At 41.8% G+C, this 26406-nt stretch overlaps 2 protein-coding genes across 2 annotated transcripts in view; one reads left to right on the top strand and one right to left on the bottom strand.

Moving 5' to 3' along the window:
• The first annotated feature begins 2751 nt into the window (after nt 1-2751).
• Nucleotides 2752-21104, top strand: SRPK1 (SRSF protein kinase 1). The gene is made up of 15 exons (XM_010176903.2): nt 2752-2774; nt 6170-6288; nt 8064-8172; nt 8598-8685; nt 8901-8988; nt 10770-10876; nt 11583-11748; nt 13349-13374; nt 13877-14090; nt 14378-14806; nt 16250-16350; nt 17665-17772; nt 19215-19284; nt 19731-19823; nt 20920-21104. The coding sequence occupies exons 1-15, from the start codon at nt 2752-2754 to the stop codon at nt 21102-21104; spliced, it is 1926 nt and encodes a 641-aa protein (XP_010175205.2).
• Nucleotides 21105-25434: 4330 nt separating this feature from the next.
• Nucleotides 25435-26406, bottom strand: part of LHFPL5 (LHFPL tetraspan subfamily member 5) — a 4225-nt gene continuing 3253 nt past the window's right edge. The window contains exons 2-3 of the mRNA XM_010176902.2: nt 25881-26117; nt 25435-25475 (exon numbers count right to left, since the gene is read on the bottom strand). Coding sequence (XP_010175204.1) covers nt 25459-25475; nt 25881-26117 — 254 coding nt within the window. The 3' untranslated portion in view covers nt 25435-25458. The remainder of the gene's footprint in view (nt 25476-25880; nt 26118-26406) is intronic.

Genomic DNA, 26406 nt, shown 5'->3' with positions numbered 1-26406 from the left:
AATTAATTGCAATAATCACAAAATAATGTGGATTATAGACTTGTAAATCCCCCCACAATCGTTGATTTACAATTCCCCCAGGTCCTCTCAAATACTTAAAAATTTCTTGAGATAAAAATTTATTGAGCAGAAAGATAAAGTGCCAACAAGCAGGAAAACACTTTTATAATTTCAGACCTGAATTCAGACTGAAAGTTGGAGTCTAAACAGTTCCAGTATTTATTGCACACTGGGTTTGCCAGCAGATCAGAAGCAGTCACTGACTGGATCTGCCTTAACATGATCTTGAATTTGCAGGCGCGCTAAGGAATAGTAATGAGCTGCAGTCTGGCAAGCACACTTCCCTTAAAGAGACATTGTCTTGAGGCACGGATGTGAAAACAGGAGAGAGATTTAAAATCCTGGCTTCTCACTATGCCACATGGAGCTTTTTTTAATTATTATTATTATTATTATTTCCCAAAAGAAAGCAAGGAATCCTTCACAGTGCTCGAAGCAAGATCTTGCTGTAGTGGGTGCACAGCCCTGGAAATCGTTGGCTGGATGGTTAAGGTGAAAAGTTTCCTTCAGCAGAAGTCCCTGGGTGTATTAATTACTCTGCTCTGCCTCTCCGACAGTATGAGCTGGATTTGTCATTAGTCTTAAGTTCACTGAATTAAATTCTCTTTGGGGATGTTTCATGTGTGTAATTTAAACTCCCAAATAAGTAATGACAGCGTTTATAAAGATTGTGCTGCAGGCGGCTTAAAAAATCATGTAGGAGAGCAATTGTCTTCAGTTTCCTACAGACGGGAGTCGTCTCTGCAAATAGCGAGGGACTGGGGTGAAGAGGAGGAGTAAGGAGAGTGTCTTTTTTGTTGGCATATACATCAGGATGATAGGTGTGAACAGTGATTTGTGTTAAATGTATGCTCCCTTCCTTGCTGCAGGGTGGAAGGGGTCTGCTTTTGTGTCTCTTCAAAGCAGGTAGATAGGTCGTGTGGTCAGCACTTCTGCTGTTTTGGGGACAAGGAAAAGCACCCATTTCCTGAACAAAGTGACTTTTGAAGAAGTTGCTCTTAAGTAGAAGAACCAAACATCTCCCTTCAAGCATTTTGTGTAAGTTATTGGGGTGGAGAAAACCCAAGTTCTGAGTTCTGACGGTGAAGTTGCGTGCGGAGACTTGGCTGTTGTGGTGACCTGACTAGTAATTCACAGGGAATTGTGAAGGAGCACGAAAAACACTGCTTTTTCATTGCACTGGCTGTACTCACAGGCTTGACTGTGGTCTCCCCTCATCTCATCCTCCTGATGCTGTGGGATCTACCTCAGTGTAAATCCATAAGAACACACATCCCATCAAGGCTTCTTAATCATTTTTTTTACTTCATTTTTAGTGTGTGAACCAGATAAATCACAGAATCACACAATATTAGGGATTGGAAGGGACCTCAAAAGATCATCCAGTCAACACCCCAATCATTTAAATAAATGATTCTATGGGAAACTGGCAAGAGAATACAGAAGTGGGTTTCTTTTCCAAACCTTTTGGGTACCTTTTGTAAGGAACAAATAAATGTGTGACTGAAATCTTAGTTCCTGCAGATAACTGTGGCTGTCCCTGCTGTGCATTGCAGAGGTGAGCAGAGTTGTTGGGTTTCATTAAGAACACCTTGATCACCTTTTGATTCATTCAACAAACGTGGGAGCAAAATCTTGTCCACAGCAGAAAATTTTCCATGCTGTTGGCACCTCTTCTAATATGAAGAGGTTTGGTGACACTAAACTGTTAAAGAGGAAGTTTAAGCTTCAGTGAGTTTGTAAGGTGAAAATATTTTAGATATACAATCAGATGAATCTAATTATTCTTTAAACCTCTTGGTTGAAAACTGCAGAGGCAGCTTCAGAGTGTCTTCTGCTAATGAACAGTCCTCTGGAGCAGAGAATCTCTTAAATTATTACTTGCTCTGTCACGTTGTTGCTGACTTGTTTCCCCCTATCACTTACATAAACCAGCAGAACAAACAGGCACAGGAAATGGCTGGTAATTCTACAGCCTCGGAGGACGATGTTAAGTGCCAGCTGCTGGGAAAAATACAGTTCACCTTTTTAAAGAAGATTTGCCTCCTTCTGCTTTTTTTTTTTTTAATATATTTTTAAGCATAAAAGATACATTTTTCTGGTAACTTTGGATGGGGGAAGGTTTGGAATGACTTCAGAAAATTCCTTTTTACTTTGAACGCCCTTTCTCTCCTGTGTGATTGTTCTGGTATTTCTGTATCAAAAGGATTGGACTGTCAGCAAATTACCATGATCCGTGTCTTCATCCCAGCTTTGAATCTGATGGACTATTGAATAGGCAAATAAAACCGGCTGGTTCAGCGAGATGAAGCAAAACTATCCGCCTTGAATTTCTAATTTCATTAGAGGGGAAGATTGAGACAGGTAAACAGCACAAGAGGAGGAAATGAATCTCTTTATGCTCAACCCCTTTAACATGAGTGAATTTGCAGGACGCTGAGCTGAGAGCAGCCCCCAGCCTGGCTGCCAGGCCCTGTACCTGCAATGCAGTGCTGTGCAGCTGCAGCTAGGTGGTGGAGACAGATCCCTCTTCTCCCTCACTCCTGCACAAAGCTCTGCTGCTTTCCAGAAAAACCAACCCCTTCTCCCTTCCCGTTCATGTCCCCCCCCCTGCTTCCCCAACAGTGTGCCATCTGATTTTTAATGGCTCTTTCGAAAACTATTGGGCTATCTTCAGGAATATCTTTATCCATGGGAGGCCGTGCTTCGTGCAGGTAGGTTACCCTCTTTCTTTTTTTCTTGGTTTTTTTAAGTCTCATGAATTTGCAGATGCATTCCTGAGAGAGGAATGACTTTTGGGAGGGTCTCTAGATATAGATTCACACAAATTCCATAAAAGATCTAGCATTTTGCCTTAGTATTGCTGTTCCACATTGATTTCCTTAAGTAAAATATTACTGTGCAGTTGTAGAGAGACCCTGCAAATCCAGTTAATTCAATTCTGATAATTATTTAGCACATTGAGGGAGCAAAAGTAAAAGGTGATCAAGGTGTTCTTAAGTAGAACAGAGGTGGTTATAGGAAACAAAAAGTACCCTACAACACTTGATTTTTTTAATTTGTAAACTATTAACCATTTTTCATAAGCTCTTTATATGTTTTATCTGCATTTTTGCAACAGCTGTTGTCTTTAAATACTGAAGATGGGTTTTTCTGTCTTTAACAGCCTTTTGTATCTTTTTAGAGTGCTGTTGGTGTGAGCAAAGCAGATGGGGGTTGTGGTTTTATGTATCAGGGGGTTTTTTTTTGTATTAATACACATTCTGCAGTGGTTGTCTCTTCATCTGTAGCTGACGTGGTCACTTTTGGGGAAGAAGGTGGTGGGATGTAATAACATCTAATGAATCTTCACAGGAAGGCAAAGGAATGAGATGTGTTTTGGAGGTGATTTCATAAAGGAAATAGCTCTGTAGAAATGGATGTGACCCGAATGCAGCTCTGTATCACATTAGTGGGGATAATAGATTATAACATACAAGGGAAATGCTTTTGGATCCCCAGGACAGACTGGGATGCAGACTACAGGGTGTGTCATGTTCAGGGTTGATTTGTCAGCCCCTTTTTAGGAGAGGTGCAGAAAGCTTCTGAGAGAATGGGCTTTAGTGCTTCCAGTGACTTCTTCCTTGATGCATGAAATGACTATTATTGAAAAGCACTGGCACTGCAGAATGGCATGATGTTCCTGTCTGCATCAGTGCTTCTTCAGATACATTTTCTTTCGAATCCATTCTCATCCCTTGTGTTTTGCACAGTTAAAAAAGTGAAAATCTTGAAAAGGCAATGGGGAGAATTACTCTTCCCTGTTTATGCTGTGGGTGTGGCTACTGGGCTTAAATTCTTTCTATCCAATTCTGCATTCTGGTTCTCTTTACCCTGTCTATAGGATTTGTTATATAGGAGCATCCACTCTCCCTTTCAGCCATTCTGACCATGGCCCTTTCTTGCCTTTGCTGCCTGCTCCACTTTGGGGATAGCCTATGACTTTTTGTAGTTGCCTCCAAAGGAATGCAGCCCTTTTAAAGTAGCTTTTTGACCTCCAAGACTTTTTTTTTCTCCCCCTGGTTTCCTTCTTCTTATCCCCTGACTTGTAATTCTGTGGCTTGTGTGGGGGAAAAAGTCATTTAGAAGTATCTTTGGGCTGGATCGAGCTACAGGGTTGTTAGGAAATGTCTCATTAGCCTGGCAACAGTGGAATGAACCGCCTGGCAGTCTGGTTTTATGGTTGGGGACCACTCATCTCTGCTGTTTATCTGTTCCTGAATTTAAAAAATCATCAGGACTTATTCATTCTGACAACAGAGTGACAGTAAATGTCGGGTGGTTTGGTTGTGCCTGGGATGACCTTTGTTGCTCCTCTTTGCTTTAATGAACTTCAATGGCTACAAGTTCAGTCATGATCGGTTTGGAACGCCTGATTTCTTCATTTTATACTCCGTAGATGCCAAAGATGGCTGTAGTTTTAATGTGTAGCACTGTATGAAGTCTCAGCAGAGTGTGTGTGTGTAGTAGGTAAATGCTGAGTGTTGATTTTGCTGTAAAACTGCTCAAAATGGAAATATTTAATGTGTCCCGTGGATGAAGATTAGTTAGTACAGCAGTGATATGATGCACAGGACTCTAACTCAGTTATAACCTATTAAAACTGCACCCAAACCCCATGTGCATTGGTGTAACCAGTAGCTGTCTCAGCAGCTGCTCCTTCTTTGAGCAAAATGAGTTTAATTTGAAATGGGGTGGTTGAAGGCATCAGTTCTATCTGCTGCTTCACTGGAACAATAGTTTCAATACAAGAAACTTCCTCTAATTCACAATGACAGGGAAGCTCGTTGTAAAGAATGTTATCTTGTGTTTGTACCTCATTGCTGTGAAGAAATTTGTTGCCTACCTCTTTGGACAATTCCATATTTTTATTTTAATATCTCATACTTGTAAGAAAAGAAGCTGAATGTTAATAACCTGCAGGACTTTGCCAATGCAAATAGACTATAGGCACTGTTTTTGTTATAAATGCTTGCTTTCTACAAAAACACACTGATGATTAAAGTTTGTAGGCAATTAAATATTCCCTGTAATGCTTTGTAAAGTAAATAACTTGCCTGGTTTAGTATTAGCATTTCATGAGCTGTTTGGCTGTAAGCAGTGGGCTACCGTGAAGGAGGAATTTGGGCTCAGGGGAGGCAGCAATATGTGTTAGCTCAGAGAACTCAAACACGGCTTAAATGCCTGAGAGCAACGAGGTGGTTTGTCAACGTGATCATCACAAGCAGGAACTTAGAGTAGCACATTTGGTGAATAGTTAAAACACAGAAAATTAACGTTTTTATTTATGAATGTAGGAGTGGGAAAAAAATATCACCACCTCAGTACCTGATTCCGATCCCTCTGCGATCACAAGCTCTCGGAGGGTTTTACAGAACATCTGCTCCGTGTACTCCCACTCCCCGTAGTTCAGACAACTGGAACAAGCTTTTAGACCTTCAGGGAAGAGACAAACTAGAAATGCAGCCTGCTGCGTGAGAACAGGAGAAATCAAGGGCAATATGATGGATTTTGGAGTTCTAAAGCGTTAGAAGTAGATGGATTGTTAAAATGTTCATTTGATCTCCAAGGTGAAAGGGACAAAGGGCACAAGTTCTAAAACACTGGTTTGTTTGAGTTTTTTTTTCCCAAAGGAGTAAGAATTAACTGAATGTTAGTCTTTAAAATAACATTCATCAACATTTAAATTGTCAGGTTTTATGAGATAACATCTTAAAATATTAATTTGCTTTAGAAAAGTCCTCACTGAATGAAAGGCTGAGAAGGGGTTCAGGGAGACTGATGTTTTGGTGGGTTCACTAAGCTTTTAACTCACTATCTTCTCTGTTTTTTCCTTTGTTCCACTATAAAAGCGAATCCAGGGCATTAAGTTGTATTTCTCACTAGTATATGAAAAATTATTTCTATCTACTTTAATAATACCTCAGGAGTAAAGGCATTTAAATGATCAAATAGTTTTTCTGCGGGCTGATTGTTGCATCTCCTCCACTATCAGCCATCCCTGATGTGGAAGGAAAGGTGCTGAATTGAAGAATAACGTGTGTGAGACATGCAGTGTGTTCTCTTTCAGACCCGACACTCAGCATCGGGGCCCTGCTGCTCACTCAGAGAATGACCTTCCCGAGCAAGAGGAAGAAATCCTGGGATCAGATGACGATGAACAAGAGGATCCAAATGATTACTGTAAAGGTGAGAAATTGCCTGTTTAAGGTGCAGGGTTTTCAGTGTAATTCAATAAATTCCCTCAAAATAGAAGGAATCCCATTTACTACAGAGAATGAAAATAGATGACTCTTTACTTCAAGTGTTTTTTGAAACTCTGTGATGATAATAACGTTTTTCAAGCTAACCTGAAATGGAGAAACAATTCTCCAAGGTTCCCTCTGTTATCAGTCAAGATTTGAGTCGGAGAGCTGTTTTTAATGCATGTGATTAAAGCTGTTAGCTTCTCCTCTGTGCCTTCCTTTCAAAATTGGGAAAGGCAAGTAGGCATTCAGTTTCTTTCTGATTTTCATTAGAAAAAGGACATTTTCTAATCCTTCAAATCAGTCTCAAATTCTTCACTGTTTTCTTTTGAAGATCATCATCTTGGTATCCATCCTTCAGATAACTTCATGCCTGCAAATAGTCTTCCACTGTTTCTCTGTGTAGAAACTAAATTCAGAGCAAATGAAAACACCACAGTATATAATTCGATATCAAAAGGGTCAGGCTATTTTTTGACATGGCAAATACTTTAAAAAAGGCAGAACACTGATCATACAAATTCAACTGATCAATTAGTTCAGGCTTGAATGTGTGCCCCCACCTCCAAGTGCTTTGTAAGACTACTTCTGTGATACTATTTGTTGTATATATTAAGACAGACGGAGGAGCTTGTAACAAATGCCATATATATGTGTATAAAAAAAAAGCAAAGTAGAAATAGCACAGGGAACTTGAATTGCAATGTTTCTTACACTTCAGAGCTTTACTTCAAAGCATTTACATTACTTTTAGCATGCTCCCCAAGTATTTGTGGGATTTTGTTTGTTGTAAAGCAAGTGGGAAGAAGAAAGCCATTGTGTGAATTAGTGATGGGTGCAGCTGTCACTGTTGGAACTGAAATCTTTTAAGTGAAGAAAAAGGACTTCTGCTGTTTGAGCTAATGAAGTAATGGAGAGCAATTCTGTGTCGTCTTTGTGAACCAGTCAATCGAGAGATGAATCTTCCTGGCAAAGCCTGCCTTTCATGGGTGGTATTTGCTGACCATAGTTGAACAGTAAGTGCCTGGAATCTAGAGTGTAATTCCAGGTTCTGGCAAAATCTATGCCTTAGCAAGCACAGATAGTTCATTCTGTTTTCTGCCAGTTCCCTTGTGTCTTTGACTTCTTATGTCTTTGCTTCCATCATGGAATATTCCTGCTTACTCAGCAGCTTGAGAGATACTGGGGTACAGGGAGGAAACTTTCCTGTTTTCAGTGATGATGTTAAATGGCAAAGTGCTTTTCAGTCAGGAAGGTGGTTGGAAGGGAGACACTAGTATCTTGTGTGCCGTACTCCTTGGTGTTACAGGGACAGAGCGTACCAAGGCAATGCTGGTATTTAGCTGTAAGTTCTCTTACTGAACATCAGAAGCTGTGTTTTCCAGAGGTGATCAGCCTAGGAGACTTTTTCACTAAGGAAATAATCTTTTGTGATGCTGTGGTGATGGCCTACATTGAAATGGAGGAGAAGTCAGTGGTTCTAGTTCAATTACATTAAAGCTTTTCCATCAGCTAGAGGGCTGTTCACAGCTCTTCCTCTAACATGCTGTATATTTGTTCTAGCAAGATCCCATTAGAGAAACATTTGCATTTGTTCAGATGATTAAAAATTTAAACACATCAAGTAGGTCTGCCTCAAGCTGTGATGCTTGTTCTGTGTACCTGCTCTTCAGCACTTGTGTGATCACCTGATATATCAACTTCCTCCTGTTTTTCTAGGTGGTTATCACCTTGTGAAAATAGGAGATCTCTTTAATGGACGCTACCACGTGATTCGGAAGCTTGGATGGGGCCACTTCTCCACTGTGTGGCTGGCTTGGGACATCCAGTAAGTCTGTTGTAGTGTTTCTGGTGGGAATCTACAGTACTGCACAAAATTATCAGGAAGCTTTTTTTTTTTTTTTTTACTTTTATATAAAAACACAAACCAGAGCTGTCTACATCCTGACACAAAAGTTTCTTTTGATACTGTGTGTGCAAGTGTGTGGGAAGGAGTCAACAGGACAAACCATCTATGCAGAAAGTTCTCATGTTCAGCAGCTTCTGACCTATTATTTCATTTTATGAGAAACAACTAACATAGATATTTTTATAGAAAGAGACCCAAAAACAGTCTTCATGAGTGCTTAAACCTTATTTTTCCACGGTGCCTTAAATAAGTAGCTCTCATGCAAAAGAATTAGGATAATCCTGGAGAATAAGTTCTTTGTATGAGCGTTAACAGTCTCCAATTTACTTACCATGTGTGCATAGAGGGCGGAGATTTGTGGCAATGAAGGTGGTGAAGAGTGCAGAGCACTACACAGAAACAGCACTGGATGAAATCAAGTTGCTAAAATCGGTGAGTGCCTGAGAGTGGGGTTAATTTTCATTTTATTTATTTTTAATTCATTTGGGGGAGTTCATATTAGTCATGCACTTGATATTTCTGGGTCGTCTAGCTGCAAAGAATTTGGATAAGAACCCAGCAGTAGTTCAGTAGATCTGACTTGAAGATATCTTCTTGCTTAGGAATTACCTCAAGGAACACAAAATTAATCCTCTCTTTCTCTCCAGGTCCGCAACAGTGATCCAAATGATCCAAGTAAAGAGAGAGTTGTTCAGTTATTAGATGACTTCAAGATTTCAGGCGTTAATGGTTCTCGTATCCTTTTGTGAAATAAAAGGCAAAAAAATTGTATAAAGACAGGAGTTTGCTGGGTAGCTGATGAGCAATGCCCAGGCCTCCCTTTCACTGAAACCTGCTGTAGAATCATCTGCCTCAAAGCTGCCTGCTGAGCTCAGGTCCAGAACGATCAGTCAGCCTGATGTAATAGGCGTTAAGCCATGGAGACAGCAGTGCTTAGTCACACTTTTAACATCAGCAATCGGGTGGCTGCATCCGATGTGTGAATCAGGACTGAATGGTTTAATATCTGAGGTACCTCTGTGGTAAGAGAGCCCGTCTGTCTCAACCCCTCAATCTTACAAACAAGCCTGGTAATAACACCTTGGTTAAGTCAAGCTGTACAAAATGTTAAGATCAGTAATTAAAAATGGTAAATACACACAGTGTGTAACTTGGTAATAAGGTTATTTTCTAGCTACAGAAGCATCTTACCTTGGACTTTATCCACAGTCTGAGGATGTTGAAAGTGAAAATCCCCTGTAGTTCTGTGAACAGCCTTCTAATAGACCGTGATTTGTGGCAAGTTCTAATAATCATAGAACCCCAGACTGGTTTGGGTGGGAAGGGACCTTAAAGCTCATCCAGTCCCAACCCCCCTGCCATCAGCAGGGACACCTTCCACTAGACCAGGTTGCTCAAAGCCTCATCCAGCCTGGCCTTCAACACTTCCAGGGAGGAGCAGCCACAGCTTCTCTGGCCAACCTGGGACACTGTCTCACCACCCTCACAGTGAAGAATGTCTTCCTAATATCTCATCTAAACCTCCCCTCTTTCAGTTTAAACCCATGTCCCCTAGTTTTGTCATTAATTGCCCTTGTTTCACATTTTAAAGGTGCATTACTGCACCTTTAAAATGTGAAAGTTGGACTGTTGTGTGTGTTTCTGCTTTGTGGTATCTTGAATTTTATTATTATTATGATTATGAGGCTGCCTGAGAGAGTTGAGCTGTAGGTTCTAAACGCTCTAATGCTTTTAGAAAACAGTAGCCCCACAGTGTATTCCCTCTGTTAACTTTTTTCCAGTACTTAGCACTGAGAAATGTTGATTGATACTTGATCTTGTATTTCTTTCACTCTTGTGAAATACGTGCTTTCTGCCAGCGTAGAAGAAAAGCAGCCTAATAAACTCCCAGAAGCGTGGCTTCTAAAGCAAAGGCACAGCACTGAATATATCACTAGAGTGACTGTAGCTGTTGAGATCTTATAGGCAGAAAGCAGATGATGTGAATATTGTTGAAGTCCAGGCTTGTCAAAAGTTTGTTTTGCTGGTAAAGAGGCAAGTGAGGGCAGAGAAAGTAACTTAATTGTTCTGAAGATGACTTATGAAATGCAAATTTTATTATCTTTTCAGGTAATGCTGGTACAGAGAGATCTGGCATCGTGTTTGGCATGGAGGAGGAGCCTGGGCTGTTCCAAAACTTACATTGTTGGCTTGAAGCTGTCTCAGTATTAGCAGGAAATGCTATTACACACTTGCTTGTGTAACTGGCTTCCACCCAAAGCAGGAGATTGCTACCACTGCTTTAGGACCATTGTCCTAACCAACTCCATCCCTTCGTGTTTTAGGAACTGGGTAACAACACTGATGTGTAGGATGGGATGGTGCTGTGAAGGAGGCTGCTTCTCTCAGCTGTCAGAAGGACTAGGGTTCTTTAAGATAAAAGACTTAACTGTTATGGGTTTCTTTTGATCCTCAGTCCTGGGAATTCAGGGCTCCTTGGGTCAGGATGTCCATCTTTTTCCTTGACTGAGTTCCAGATATCTGTATGGTGTTCGAAGTTCTAGGTCATCATCTCCTGAAGTGGATCATCAAGTCAAATTATCAGGGGCTTCCACTCCCTTGTGTCAAAAAGATCATCAAACAGGTAAGTTCCAGTTCTGACTGCAGTGTTCACCTCGACTTAGTGAGAACTCTTTCACTAATCTTTCTCAGATCCAAGAAAACCAGAGTTAAAAATCAGTGGTGTATCTCTCATGCAACAAAATCATTCTTGGGTTGATATTTGCTTTCTCTACTGCAAAAGCCTTTGCTACAGATATTTATTTTCTGACACTTAAACTGTGATGGGAGGCTGGCTTTGCTTTTAACCTTTTCTTACCTTGGTTATTCCTCATAAGTGCAAGTATATATATATTTATTTATATTTATTTTTAACTAATCACAGTAAGTACAGTACTTAATGATGGGAAGAGCAAGAGAAACCTGTTCTTCCTTCCTACTGGTTGCTTGCCTAAGAAGAAACATCTTTTTACATGTGAGGTGGAGGGGAGGAGGAAAGGATGATTTTATTGTAGTGTATTAAGATGAGACTTTCAGCTGTAGTAAGTTTTAAGTTATGAGGGTCAAGAGAGAGTATTTTAAATTAATAAGTAAAATCTGTATGCAACTCTGTATTTTCTGGGACTGAGTAGTAACCACTGATGACATTAGCTCTAACCTGGAATATTCTCAAACACAAAAGCCCTTCAGGTTAATTGGTCATCGAGGGCAATTCTGCATTTTCACTTCACTCTCAATTTGCTCATTCTTTGCTTTTTCTAATGCTCCATTTCCTTCTGTCCTGTCTGCAGGTTCTTCAGGGTCTGGATTACTTGCACACGAAATGTCGAATCATTCATACAGATATTAAACCTGAGAACATTCTTCTGTGTGTTAACGACCAGTATATCCGCAGGCTGGCTGCAGAAGCAACAGAGTGGCAGAGATCTGGGGCTCCCCCACCATCTGGCTCTGCAGGTGCTTTTTTTTCCTGAGAATTGGTGTTATTTCCCCCCTCACACCCCCAGATCATAATTGATCTCATTAGGGAAAACTTCCTAATTGAGTACAGTGGAACAATAATGCGAGTAACCTCTGAAAAAGCAACTGAATTGTGAAGTTAGTCATAAGTTTTAAACTTGGAGATGATCAGGAAGGCAATGGTTTGTGTAAGAAAAATGGAGGGAGGATACATGCGTGCTTGCACCTACTCTTGACACAGCTCATCTGGCACTGATGGAGTGGTAGGATGGTCAATCTTGTGTAGCACACCATGGATAAATGCTGATGCACTCAAAATAGTGCTGGAATCAAAATGTGCTCAGGTGCTTCTCACGTTTTCTTCAAAAGTTTATTTCTTTGCATGATACTGGAAATGCGTTTCATGAAAGGCTCCACAAGATGATTTTAGCTGTTGTCAGTTTGCAGAAATCTGCAAAACTTCTAACAGAAGCAGCTTCCTGGACTTGCTAACATCCCTAAAGATGTGAGAGCAATTTTTTTCTTGTTCCTAGTTCGTCATCTGGAATATTGTGTCCAGTTCTGGGCCCCACAATTCAGGAAGGACAGGGAACTGCTGGAGATAGTCCAGCACAGAGCCACCAAGATGGTGGAGTGGAGCATCTCCCTGCTGAGGAAAGGCTGAGGGAGCTGGGGCTCTTTAGCTTGGAGAAGAGGAGACTGAGGGGTGACCTCATTAATGTTTATCAATATGTAAAGGGTGAATGTCAGGAGGATGGAGCCAGGCTCTTCTCAGTGATGCCCAACGGCAGGACAAGGGGCAGTGGGTGTGAGCTGGAACACAGGAGGTTCTGCTTCAACTTGAGAAGAAACTTCTTTCCAGTGAGGGTGCCAGAGCCCTGGGACAGGCTGCCCAGGGAGGGTGTGGAGTCTCCTTCTCTGGAGACATTCAAGACCCGCCTGGACACCTTCCTGTGTGATCTCATTGAGGTTCCTGCTCTGGCAGGGGGGTTGGACTGGATGATCTTTTGAGGTCCCTTCCAATCCCTGACATTCTGTGATTCTGTCATGCTCCTCCTTGGAATATTGTAGATTGGTTTGGGTTGAAAGGGACCTTTCAGGGCCATCCAGTCCAACCCAGCTGTATTGAGCAGGGACATCTTCAACCAGATTGTGTATCCATTTGTACCACTGTGTGGTTTTCAACAGCTACTGCAGCGTGTGTTGGAAGTTACTCATAATCTTACAACACTAACGTTTAGCTGAGCCCATGGTAACGTGGTTTAGCTCAGGGAAGCTCGCTTAACTTTGCTATTTTAATGTTTTAGTTTGCATTTTCTTTTCAGTTAAATACATAATACATGCAGTAAATGAAGCTGCATGACAGGAAGTTTAGGTCTTTGATATTAGTCAAGCAAGTCATGCATTTACTTATTTAATGTTGGTTTTTTTGCTGTGTTTTTGTAGAGAAATGAGCCTTCAGAATATCTTTATTTGCCAAAATCTTTAAAATCTTGTTACCAAGCCACATAGGAATAAAGCTTACCTTAAGATAAGACCATAGTTGCAGTTTTTTACTATAAATATACTAATTTACTGATCTTTCTTTCCCTTTCAGTGAGCACTGCACCACAGCCAAAACCAGTAAGTGTAATAGCTTTTGTGTGTGAGTATCCATCTACTTATAGTATCTAGTGCATTGTTTCATAATGCAACCAGCAGTAAGGGAAATCAACCTTATAGCAGAAGGAAAAGTGTGATTTGTGTTTTGTCATAGACATGGCCATCAGGTTCAGTGCTTTCTTCAAGATGTAAGTAGTATTTGCTCATATGTCACCAGAATGAGTAGTCTTTTTGGTGGTCTCAAGGTCTGTTGTGAGGGTGAGTGTTGTCTGTGGAGTCTAAGATCCCTCATTTGGAGAATACTGGAAATTTCTTGAGTCAAGGCAGAAATGCACTGATAACAGCCATAGACAACTACTCCAAAAATCTTAATATCTGCTTTTTATTTAGGGGGAGAACTGTCTCCAGAGTTTTCATCCCACGCTGCTTCCTCAGCTCTAAAATAAATTTAAAAACTTGACACATTTTAGATTTATTGAAATATGAAATGCTAAGTCCAATTTCTCTTCTTGCTTCTGTGTAGGCTGATAAAATGTCAAAGAATAAGAAAAAGAAGTTGAAAAAGAAGCAGAAACGGCAGGCTGAGTTGTTAGAGAAGCGAATGCAGGAGATAGAGGAAATGGAGAAGGAAGCAAGCCCTGGGCAGACACAACCTGAAGAGGAGGAAGAAGCTCAGAGCCCTCTGGAAATGCTCATCAAAGTTAGTCCATCAGAGGAAACTGTCAGCAAAAAGACAGGTATGGACCTAAAGTATTGCTGAAGGAGCACAGTGTCATCCTTTCACTGCTGCTGGCATGAGTAGAGTGAGCACCTTTAGTAGAGGTGACAGTGTCATTTAACCTCTTTGCGCTCTGATCTTCCCATCTAAAGAAGCTTGGAAATTTCCTGTTACAAATTGAATTAATTAATTATTGTGTTCAGTTATATTTTGAGCTACCTGCTTTTGAGGGCTCCCTGAGTAAACTTCAGCTCTTACTTTGTTTAAGACACACTGTGCTATCTTCTCCTTTTCCCACTCTTCCAGCTGAAGTCATTGTACAAGAGCAATCTATTCTGATGGAAAGCAGCACGGAAAAATGTGTCACAGAAATAAATTGCAATGGAGTGATACAAATGACGGACTTCCCAGACTCCAGCAACCAAGGGTCTGTGCGACTTGAGGATGACCTTCATAATGCCAATAACTGTGGTGATCACCCTCACACGCAGAAGAAGGAGAACTTCCATAGTTGTAATTACAGTCAGCGCAACGGTGACGTGGAGAACAGGCCTCAAGAAGCAATGTCGGACTCGTTCACACCCTTAGTTTCAGAAGATTCCATGGTGTGTCAGCCCATGTCCAATGAAGAGCGATCATTCAACGAGCAGGAGATCAACCATTTGCAGGAAAGCATCCGGACAGAGATACCTTCAGAGGATGAGAATGACAATAATAACCCATCAGACAACAAAGGTATAAGAGGAACTCTGTGAGAAAGGGCTCCTTTCTACTTATCTGGGAGAGTTGTGTTAAAAAACTTCGTCAGAGTATTAATAAAACCTCCATTTTGTAGGCTGAAGTGATCAGAACCACCTGGTTGAGACTTTTCCTCTCAGGAGTAATTAGCCTGAGAGTCCTACTCTGAGATATTCGCTGTTTGTAGCTTCTACTTGTAGTTTGGGCTATCGAATGCATAAGTGTTCCCACTTTCTGAAAGTACCTATAAATTTGTTTTTCAGTATAGGAATATTCCCTCTTTTCTGTCGAGTGTTGCTTGTGTGATTTTCATTGATAGTTAGAAACTTAAGTCTACAAATTGTCACTGGCTGTTAAATTGTGGGATAAGTGCAGTTCAGTGTGTCCTGATAGTTTTGCTCTTAACATGAGCACAGATAAATCCTGTCACTTACTTGAGATGAGTAAATGTTTTCCCAGAACTAGAAATGCAGCCTGACTGAAACAAAGCTTATGCAGTGTAGGGGAAAAAACCTCTTTAATGTTTTTGTTTAAATTTGATTTGTTTCGGGGGAAAAAACTAATCTTGTAGGTTTAGGAGAACATAAGACACGCAATAGCTTATACAGCAGTTTAAACACATTCCAGTTGTTTGTTTTTTAGAAAAAAAACTTGAATCATTGGATAAAACTGTCCTTTTTGTGTCTCTCAGTCAAGGTCAGGTGAAGTATATCTGCTTGGAGAAGGAGGGAGAAATTAACATTGGTACTTCTTTTTATAAAAAAAATAATCCAGTAGCATTTTCTTGGCAGAGTCCTGCTGGGGAGTTACAGGGATGAAAAGTAACAAGTGAAATTTAAAGACTTTTAAACTTGAACTGTAATTAGTTGCATGCCCCTGCTAGATTATTAGGTGTACTTTGCTTCTCAGCTCTCTCCCAAATTGCTTTAGAGCTACATCAGGATGTCATTTAGTGACTTGATGGTTTTGCTCTCCACTGTGTCGTTGAGGTGTTCCCTTTATATACTTCAGCTCTTGTAAATCTTAAGCAGTGAGTGATGGATATGACAACAGGATGCTCTAACACGTGGGCTCTCCTTCTTCAAAGATTTAGGCAGACTGAAGAGTTGAGAGGCTTGTTTTGTATCTGGAATGCCTTTATTTAAAAAGCTTGTCTACATACAGATAGACTTTTTACAGCTGTGCAAAGAGTGCTGGGAAACAGTCGCTCTTGTGTGTGCTTGTTTGTCCTTGTGTAACACTGGTCAGGTCTTAATGGTGGTAGCTCTGTTGTTCATAGCACAGAGTGCTGCTGGTTATTATACCTGGGTTTCAGGAAGGGAAAAGCTCTGATCCATAAGCAAAACCCTTCCTGGGCAGGGAGAGGGCTGTAGGATTTGCATGACAGATGGTGACAGTGTCCGTGTCGATTTAATCAGCTGTTGTCCATGTTGTCTCTAGGAAAATCAACTGCTGGGAATTTCCTTCTTAATCCTCTTGAGCCCAAGAATGCTGATAAGCTCAAAGTGAAGATAGCTGACCTAGGAAATGCCTGCTGGGTGGTAAGTTCACAATCTTTTCACATTGAATGTTCAAACCTGCTAATTCATTCACAAGCTGCCAAGATGGAAAAGAATCTGTAAAATAGATTCTTAACACCTGCTTGTGAAAGTAGTGACAGTTTGAAACTATGTTGGGGAGAGAAAAGAGGGGAGCAGGGACACTAAGAAAGGATCCTCTGACACTGGATTTCAGCCTGTGTTCTGGGTGCCTCTTTAGTCATTAGATTATTTCTAATAGGCCTGTGAACAGTGTCACATATAATGTGTAGAATTCTGCATATGTGAAACTTGTGAAGGAGCCTGCAGCTCTCCTGGAGAATGAGAAAGTTGCCAACAATTGCTCTGATGTGTTAGTTCTGTAGTTTATGAGCTTGTCAAACCATTTCAGTGGTTTCATGAGCACATGAAAGAGGCTCATGAATACTTTTATTCTTTGATGGTTGTGCTGTGCTGCTTTTAAATGTTTGACATTTCAAATAGAAGAAATGTTTATTTTCTTTGGCTTCTTAAATGGTAAAATACTTCAGATCTTACGGGGGAGAGTGTCTCGAACTCAGATTTGCCCATCAGGCTTGCCACATCTGGCGAGGCAGTCTCTGACCTTGGTGTTGCTTATCTACTTTAAGGTAGCTGTATCGTGGCCTATCTGTCGTGATAGGAGAGGGTGCAGCTTCTGAAACAGCCTCCCCTTACTCCATTTTTGTGGCTTACTTTCCTGTAAGTTGCTGGACTGTTTTACTTAGTGTCTTGTGTAGAACATTTGAACAGTACATCACAGAATCCCAGAATTAGCTGGATTGGAAAAGCCCTTTAAGCTCATTGAGTCCCACCATGAACCCAACACTGACCAGTCCCCTGTGACTAACCCATGTCCCTCAGCACTGTGTCTACACGACTCTTCAATCCCTCCAGGGATGGGGACTCCACCACTGCCCTGGGCAACCCCTTCCAATGCCTCAGAACCCTTTCAGCAAAGAAATTCTTCCTCACATCCCATCTCAACTGCCCTGGGCACAACTGGAGCCCATTTCCTCTTGTCCTGTCCCTTGTTCCTTGGTTGAACAGACCCACCCCCACCTCTCTGCACCCTCCCTTCATGTAGTTTTATTATAGGAATATAAGGAAATATTTAATGAGGATGTAAAATTCAGATGAAATATAACAGGAATGAGCTTTGATCTGCTCTGGCCTTCCAGGTTTTTGATTCTTCTCTTTTTCAACAATATCTTAACTGTCCAGTAAAACTTTATTATTATTATTATTGTTGTTGTTGTTGTTATTGTTATTGTTATTGTTATTATTATTATTATTTAGCACAAGCATTTCACTGAAGACATCCAGACAAGACAGTACCGATCTCTGGAGGTGTTGATAGGATCAGGGTATAACACCCCTGCTGACATCTGGAGCACGGCGTGTATGGTGAGTGGCATCATCCAGGGGATTTAAAATTGTTTGTGTGGAACATTCTGGGAAACCCATGTGTGCTGTGCACCCTGGACTGCTGAGTCACTAGCCAAGCCTGGCAAAAAAAACCCTCACAAGTGTTCAGCCAACTTCCAGACTTGCTGAATACCATGTTTTCATACCAAAGTTATGTCTGTTATTTTTATTGCCACGTATGGCTTTCCTTTTGCAAGTTAGTTTTGTTGTATAGCACCAAGCAGATTTCAAATATGCTTATACTTTGTGGAAAAATGAGACAAGTAGGCACTTCTGAAGACAAAAACTTTATTATATAAAGAGCTTTTCTGCTGCATCCAGCACTGTTTCACAGATGTCTTCAGTAGAAATTCATATTTGCATCCTCTGCATGTTTGGAATCATTCTATCATCTGAATGATGCTGAGATGAGACTGAAGCTGTTCCTGTAATAGCTGGCAAATGTAGAATATATTAAAAAAACCCCAAAAAACAACAAAACAACTCTGTCTAGTCAGTTACTGCTTGTGCCTCTGATGTCTCTACAAATCAAAGCTTGGGGTTTGTATTTTAAGCTTGGAAAATAGTGAAATAATTTTTGCTATCTTGGAAAACGAGCTGATTTTGATGAATGTGGTAAAAGAGAATGCGATAGGGTTGTGTTTTCTCTGCGGAACATGTGGCTAGCATTATGCAGTGGTTACTCTGGTTGCCTCATTTGGTATTTAGACTACAGCAATCCGTAAGGAAAACTAAGAGTACAGGTCAGAGGTGCTGCTTTGAGTAAAAGTGAATATGTAAAGGGTAAATGTGTCAGGGGTTTTGGGAGTGGTGAGATGAATGCAAACGTTTTTCTCATTTAAAACATGTTTTTGTACCTGCAGACAAATGTTCAGAGATTAAGTGTTTCAAAAATGGCTTTTGAGTATCTGAAATTTGGAGGTAGAGGAGAATTTTTGTTAAAAAATATATAAAAATGTAGAGTTTGGACATGACATGGTTTTGCAAAAGGCTGTTGAGGCAGAAAAGAGGCGAAGCGTGTGAAATGCCTTAATTGTGTACAGTTTCCCAGGAGCATCCTGCTCTGTGCTGTGATCCAGAATTCATCGTGGCTACGCCCGTGATGTTTTTAATGCAGTCATTAAAATGTTACAGAATCACGGAATCACATCAGGGATTGGAAGGGACCTCAAAAGATCATCCAGTCCAACCCCCCTGCCAGAGCAGGAACCTCAATGAGATCACACAGGAAGGCGTCCAGGGGGGTCTTGAATGTTGCAGAGTAACTGCACACCTGAAGATGGTGATGGTGCTCTAGAGTTTTGCAGGTTATTCTTCCCACTGCTTTGGCCCCCAGAGATACGTGGAATCAACCTGCAGCACATCAGGCAGCGTGTGGGGTGTATTACAGTGATGTAACGTGCTCATTTCTGTTTGTTCAGGCCTTTGAGTTAGCGACGGGAGATTATCTGTTCGAACCTCATTCTGGGGAAGATTACTCACGGGATGAAGGTTTGTTTGTCTAAGTCTTTCCTTTTTAAAATGGGATGTGAAATACAATGGTTGCTTCTTCAGAATGAGCCTTTTTTTTATGAGTTAGCCATGCAGAGGCTCCTTGCAAAAAGAGAATTTACTAAAATCAGCACCAGCTGTGCTCAATCCACTGTGGTAAAACACTCTGCAGTAAAGTCCATGTTCTTGTTCTGCTGTTTCCCATTCCTCTTACTGCTGGATTCTCTTATCTTGCTTCTCAAACTGATCATGCCTCAAATTGCCCTTTTTCCCCCCCTTGACTTTATCCTTGCTTATTGTAATGTGATTTCAGACAGATCTCAATTTTTATGGCAGTTAATGTCTTTATTCTTATATCCCAGAGAAGGAAACTGGGACATAGAGAGAGGTGTTTTGTGTGGATGTTTTCTTACTGTCTTTTCTTTTATAAAAACAAAAAAATGCAGATCACATTGCATTGATCATAGAACTTCTGGGGAAAATACCTCGCAAGCTCATTTTGGCAGGAAAATATTCCAAGGAGTTTTTCACCAAAAAAGGTAAAAGCAAATGTCATTTACCCCCTTATCCCCTGCCCCAAATACACAAGAGTGACTTGCTGGAAATAATTAACAATAGATGATACCAAAGATGCCTCTTTTAAGTCTTTCCTGTTTTTTTATGAAAGGCTTTCTCAGTAAAACTGCAGCTGAATACGAGGTGTTCTTGTCTAATGGCTAAAAGTATTTTACATCCTAGTACTTGACATCTCAGTGTAGATCAAATGCAGCAGGTAGAAAAACAGTATTGTAGATATTTCTTCAGACTTGATTTGGCTTTATTTAGATAATCTTTGTCAACTGGAGGTGTTGACTCTACTTTGATGTCTTCTCTAGATAACTTTGTTCCATTTCTAGCATGCCAGTCACCTAAATAACACCATGTTATTATTTAGCTGTGTTGTTCAGGACACTTTATACCATTATCATAAAGTACCTCAGAAATGTGTTGAGTCTCAAGAAGAAGTTTTTGACCCAGTTTAATACTTTTTTAAATAAAAGAAAAGCTTTTTTTGTTAGTGGTGTATTGCTTCCTCCTCATACAGCACTGCATATATTCCAAAGTCAGTGGAACAGTGTTTATCTGTCGTGTCAACTGGTATAACTGGTGATTTAATGAAGTTAAACAATATTTCATAGAATCCCAGACTGGTTTGGGTTGGAAGGGACCTTAAAGTTCATCCAGTTCCAACCCCCCTGCCAGCAGCAGGGACACCTTCCACTAGACCAGGTTGCTCAAAGCCTCATCCAGCCTGGCCTTGAACACTTCCAGGGAGGAGCAGCCACAGCTTCTCTGGGCAACCTGGGCCAGTGTCTCACCACTGATATTTGCTGATACTGGATCAGAAATAGCAGGAGGGAAGAAAAGAAGTCTTCAGGGAAGTACATTTCTAGAAGAGTCTTCAAAAGCAGATAGAAAAGGGGCTTTAGTATAATTAATTTCTTCCTTCAGCACGCCCTACCATTTTATACTCCCTGTGCCCAACTGTTCAGAACAGTTTCTGAATTCAGTCTGTCTTGTTTAGCTGTTCAGCCTCTTTTATTCAGCTGCTCTGTTCCCATGTCTTACACTTAACCTGTGTATCTTGAATTTCAGGTGATCTGAAGCACATCACCAAACTGAAGCCTTGGGGTCTTTTTGAAGTCTTGGTAGAAAAATACGAGTGGTCCCAAGACGAAGCAGCTGCATTCACAGACTTCTTATTACCTATGTTGGAGCTGATCCCAGAGAAACGAGCTACAGCAGCAGAGTGTCTCAGGCACCCCTGGCTTAACTCCTAGAAACTTCAACCCAATGCCACAGCACTACACTCTGGTTTACAGCGTAGCCTACACACACCCAGCTGCCCCTTCCCACATCCTTTTTTTTTTTCTTCTTCTTTTTCTTTTCTTTTTTTCCCCCCCTTGTTCATTTTCAGTGTGAAGTTCTTCCTCCAAGGCTTCCAAGATTTTTAGATAAATCTCACCTGTTCTGCTGAGTTTGCTTGTGTGACTCAATGGGGACTCTCTGCAGCCAGTGGGTATCATCTCTGTTTTACCTTGATTGGGTTTTGCCAAAGATTCATTAACTAGAATATGAAGTTTTTTTTCTGAGTTTCCTCACTGTTAGTCACTGTGTGTTACAGATGGGAGCTCACCTGTGCCCAGATATGCTCCTTTAGCTAAATTTCAGCTCTCCTTTCTTCAGGAGGGGGGGGTGGAGGGGATGTGAAGATCCAAACACCTCTTTATGTCACTGACTCAGGAGTCAATTTCCCACTGTTGATCCAGTAGCTGGCAGTGGGGTGAGAAGTAACAGATGGTGATGGTAGTTCCTTGTAGAGCAAAGACTTCCAAATCCTCCATCATTTACTAGGTGTCTACTGTATTCCTTGCTTTCCAGTCACATAACAGTTCTTTACTTCTAGCTGCCTCAATCTTTTGAAAAGAGCTCTTTAAACTTAGGGTTTTAGTTTCCCTTATTTCTTCCTCCAAAATGCCCTGTCCATTTATTTTTTTTTCCCTTCCCTGGGCCCAGATAGTCAGAATAGTTTCTGGACATGGTGACATTTTCTACTTTTAATGCCTGTGGCTAAAAGGTGAGAAGCAAAATAAGCAAAAGCTGGAACTGGCTCAACGCACAATGGTCAGCGTAGAGATGGGCGCAGCCTTTGGCTGCAGAGAGGTCTCCTTGTCGCGGGCAGCTCTTGAATCTTTCAGTGAGCTGTAAGGTTTTCTGGTTTTTATCCCTTTACTGGCACTTTTTTTGCCTTGCTTGAGGTGGTTGCTGTATCCAGGAGAGATTGGCTTTCACTGATGCAGTCTGCTCTGGCTCTTAATTTTTTTTTTTGACCATTTATTTTTCCCTCCCAAGAAAAAAAAAAGGGACAGCATCTGGATCACAGCCCTTGACTTTCAAAATCAACACTTGAAGGCCCAGTGTAAAGATTCCTTTTTTCCCTTTAACTTGCTTCAGGTGCTGACCTTTGGAAGTAACTTCCCAGGATGGGACTGCCTTTGATTTTCTGGGCTATTAGCACAAGGAGAGCTTAGCAGAAGTGCAAGAGAACTGACTTTTCCATGTTAATACTGGATTAGAAGCTGTTTCTAGAGTTAACCCCAAGTAAAAATGTTCTGTGGGGTTTCTATATAAACTTCTCAGAGGGGGGTTGGATATAATGAGTAAATGGGTTAATTTTAATTAATTAAAAGTTAAATCACTGTGGCATTTGATAGTTTTTATGATGGCTTCTAGACTTGCCCACCCTATTACAGATTCAATGTGTTCTACTCTACTCTAAAGCAAAATTTGGCAACGTTGAGACTTCAGAGGCACTTCCTTACCCTGGACCAAACAGGCCTTTGGATTCGTGGTGGCTCTCAGAGGATAGAAGTTGCTGCTGCTCTCTGAGATGATGACATTGCCAAAGCTGCCAAGACCACTGTTACGTGTCACTTCTGTTTGTGTGTTTGGAAATGCTGGTTTGTAAGGATCGTTCATTCATAAACCTCAGTGTCATTTAATCCACTTGAAAAAGAGTTTCTCCAGTCCAGTGCTCGACTGGGCTTCTTAATGCAACTCATGCTGCATGTTCTTTTAGGGGTAGATCAGGTTCTCTATGCATATAATCTAAAATTAAAGGAAGGTAACATACCAAAAGAGTTTTAAACTGCTGATTTGACCTTTTTTTTTTTTTTCCCTCCCTGCTTTCATCTGGAGTTTTCCAGTTCTGTGTCACTTCCATATCTGTTACAGAAGGACTGCAGACAGGACCGGGTTCCAAAATTCCTACTGCCTGCGTGCTGTGAAGACACAGTGACAGGGCAAACAAAGTCCTTGTGTTGTCTTGAAAGCTCACCTGGTCCTCTGCACTGGAGACTCTGGCTGATGAAAGAACTTCTTGTTTTATTCCTAGAAGGGGTCTTGCACGCTTTGACTCTGAGAGCTCCTTCCTGTCCCCTTCCCTCTGCCACCCCTGACTGGAAGAGGAGGGGGCTTGGGGGTTGTTTTTACCCCGATAGCTGAGGCTTGAGCCAGCTTGTGAGTTGGAGACCTGCAGAATCAGCTGGCAGGATTCACTCTTGTACCGTGTGCTCCTTCACTTGGGGTTTGTTAAATTTCCCAATTGCCACAAAGTGCTCGCACTAAAGGATTTGTACTTGCTGTGTCAGTCTAAAACCTGAAGGAAAATACATTTTTATTCTTTCTACTTGGGTGCTTTGTCTTTTTTTTTTTTCCCCCCCCTTTGTCAAAGTCGTACAATAAACAGATTATTTAATAACTGAGCCCTCATCCTCCTATGTTCCCTCTCTAAGTCTGTTCTTTGAGCTAGTGGCCCGTTGATTGAATATTCTTTGCTAGTGAGCGTTTAGTTTTGAGTTCCAGAAATCCAGGGAGATGGTGTAGGTGACGATTTTGTTGCTGGTATTGTGATCTGTTTTAAAAGGGGAAGAGTAGTCAATAGCAGGACAACTCTGCTGGCTTCTTGGTTTGGTGGTTTGTTTTTTTTTTTCCATTCTAAAATATGTTTTCTTCCAAGTCTTGTCATCTCTCTGTCTTCCCTAGCAAAGAATCTTTAACAAAACCTTCAGAAAATTGGGGAAGGGTTTAGAGGAGAAGCTGTATGAGGAGAGGCTGAAGTCACTTGGATTGTTCAGCCTGGAGAAGAGACTGAGAGGAGATCTCCTGGGGGTCTAGAACTTCCTCCCAAGGGGCAGAGGAGGGGCAGGCGCTGATCTCTTCTCTCTGGCCACCAACGAATGCCAGGAGCAGAGGGAATGGCAGGAAGATGTGGCAGGGGAGGGTGAGGTTGGCCATGAGGAAAAGGTTCTTGAGGCAGAGGGTGGTGGAGCACTGGAACAGGCTCCCCAGGGAGGTGCTCATGGCACCAAGCCTGACAAGATTCCAGCAGCATTTGGCCAAGGCCCTCAGGGACATGGTGTGAATGTTGGGATTGTCCTGTGCAGGGACAGGAGTTGGACTCCAGCATCCTCGTGGGTCCTTCCCACTCACAACGTTCTGTGATGCTGTGAAACAAAACTGGAGGGTGTTTGTTAGAACAGAATCGAATTGGCTGCTGCAGGAACCAGCAAATTACAACAAGTAGACATGAAGATCATACAGGTTCACTTTGGGTTCTGACCAAGGTTGGGGCTGGCAGGGGTGATGTGTAGCTTTGTCTTCTGCAGGGATGGACTGTGCTGGCGGCTGTCGCGGGTGGGTGGTGGATGCAATGAGAAATGATTCACTTAATCAGATTAATCGGGTGGTGGCACCATCTGCTGTGGTTTGCAGGTATTGTTGTTACAGTCCCTCCGCAGCCCAGCAGATTCTTAATTTATTTTGTCCACCAGAAAATGCCCTTTTTTTAAACGTTTGAGTTCAGTTGTTGCCCAGAGTGGGAAGCTGATTCATGGCTTTGCTCAGAATTGGCTCTGTTGTATTTTTCAACGACAAGAGCAACCTGGGACATGGCAGAGAACTTCCCCTGCCCCAAGGAGACTCACACAAAATCCTAAAGACTTTTTAATTCAGAAGGAATTTCCTTGAAAGAAGGTGTTGTACAAATCCCCAAGAAGAAGCAAATCACCATCCCTCCCCTTTTCCTCAGGTTTCCTGATGGACTCAAAAAAAAATTGAAAACCTGTGTCCAGTTTGGGCTTTTCCCATTAAATAAACTGGGCGTGAGCTGAGAGCGGCCCCGTGGGTGGAAACAGCTGTAGAAAATCCACAGAAGTTGGTGAGTTTAAAGCTCCTGGAAAAGTCCTTTTAATGAAAAAGGAGGTTGTGTGTCTTGGAGCTGATGGAGGAGAGCTCTGGGTGTCCTGGGAAGAGAAAGAAAAGGTCAGCTGTGTTAACTGTTTTCTTTTTTCCTTTCCCTTTTATTTTTTCTTTCCCCTTATTTTTCCCCTTATTTTTTCTCCTTATTTTTTCTTTCTTTTATTTCCCTTTTTTCGCTCACTTGGCCAGCCTTTCTGCTCTGCTTTCAGGAGGTAAAGCAGACTCTTTCCTGATTAACCACAACTAAAACCAATGTCCTTATAGCACCAAACTCTCTATAGTTCTCAGTCCTTTAGTTATCCCCAAAATACCCCAGCAGCTGGGAAGAAACATCCCAAATCCCTGTGGGCATCACTTACGCCGTGATCAGCTCTGTCAGTCGTTGCCTTCTTCTGGAAAAGAGAATTACAGCGTCAGTGGGACATGGTGTAAAACTGAAGGGTTTGGGGTTGGTTTGGTTTGTAAAACTGAAGGGTTTGGGGTTGGTTTTGGTTTGTAAAACTGAAGGGTTTGGGTTTGGTTTGGTTTTTTCCAGGTTTGTTTTCAAAAAGGGATAAAAGATTTTAAAACAGGATGGGGAGAAAGTTTCTAGTGTGTGAAATGTCGCCTGGCTCAGTCCGGGCTCCTGCCCTGTGCTGTTTCTGGTTTCTCTCCATCCCTACGGAGCGATGTGGTGACCACCACAGCTCCCCAGCTTCTCCCACTGGAGGAAACCATCATCCTCCCAGATACCAGCATCCAGCTGTGGGCTGGAAACACTCTGTGGGCGCTCAGAGCTCAGCCCCAGCTGCCTTTACCTTTATTTTCCACTTTAAAATCAGCAGGGAGGAGGTGATCCTGCCGGTTCCCCAGGACGAAGGCCAGGAAGGAGAGGATGAGCGCGTCCAGGATGCCGATGATGCAGAGGATGTAGGCCCAGCGCACGGTGCAGGCGCCCAGCGTGTATTTGTCCGTCTTGTCCCCACACATTCGCTTCACCTCGCTCGAGTCCCACCCGTCGGGGTAGATCAGGCACCCGATCATCAGCCCAGTAGCTGTGGGGAGAGAGGGAGATGGGACCTGCTAAGAGGATGCTGCAGGTGGAGGTTGGAGGTTTGGGTTGAAGGGACCTTTCAAGGTCTCTAGTCCAACCCCCCTGCACTGACAGGGACATCTTCAACCAGATCAGGTTGCTTAGAGCCCCGTCCAACCTGACCTTGAATGTTTCCAAGGATGGGGCATCTACCATCAATCTGGACAACCTGAGCCAGAGTATCACCACCCTCAGTGTAAAAAATTTCTTCCCTACATCTAATCTAAATCCATCTTTCAGTTTAAAGCCAC

The sequence above is a fragment of the Antrostomus carolinensis genome, unplaced genomic scaffold, assembly GCF_000700745.2.
Source record: "Antrostomus carolinensis isolate BGI_N321 unplaced genomic scaffold, ASM70074v2 scaffold18411, whole genome shotgun sequence".
Taxonomy (NCBI): Eukaryota; Metazoa; Chordata; class Aves; order Caprimulgiformes; family Caprimulgidae; genus Antrostomus; species Antrostomus carolinensis.
Note: the sequence above shows the minus strand (reverse complement) of the source record. Positions and strands in the feature narration are given on the sequence as shown.

Bases quoted from the DNA above. Each gene is read 5' to 3' on its own strand.
- SRPK1 (XM_010176903.2), top strand. From the start codon at position 2,752: ATGGGAGGCCGTGCTTCGTGCAG. The intron at 8,989-10,769 runs GTATCCTTTTGT...ACTGAGTTCCAG, and splicing joins TTCAGGCGTTAATGGTTCTC to ATATCTGTATGGTGTTCGAA. The intron at 14,807-16,249 runs GTATAAGAGGAA...TGTTGTCTCTAG, and splicing joins TAACCCATCAGACAACAAAG to GAAAATCAACTGCTGGGAAT.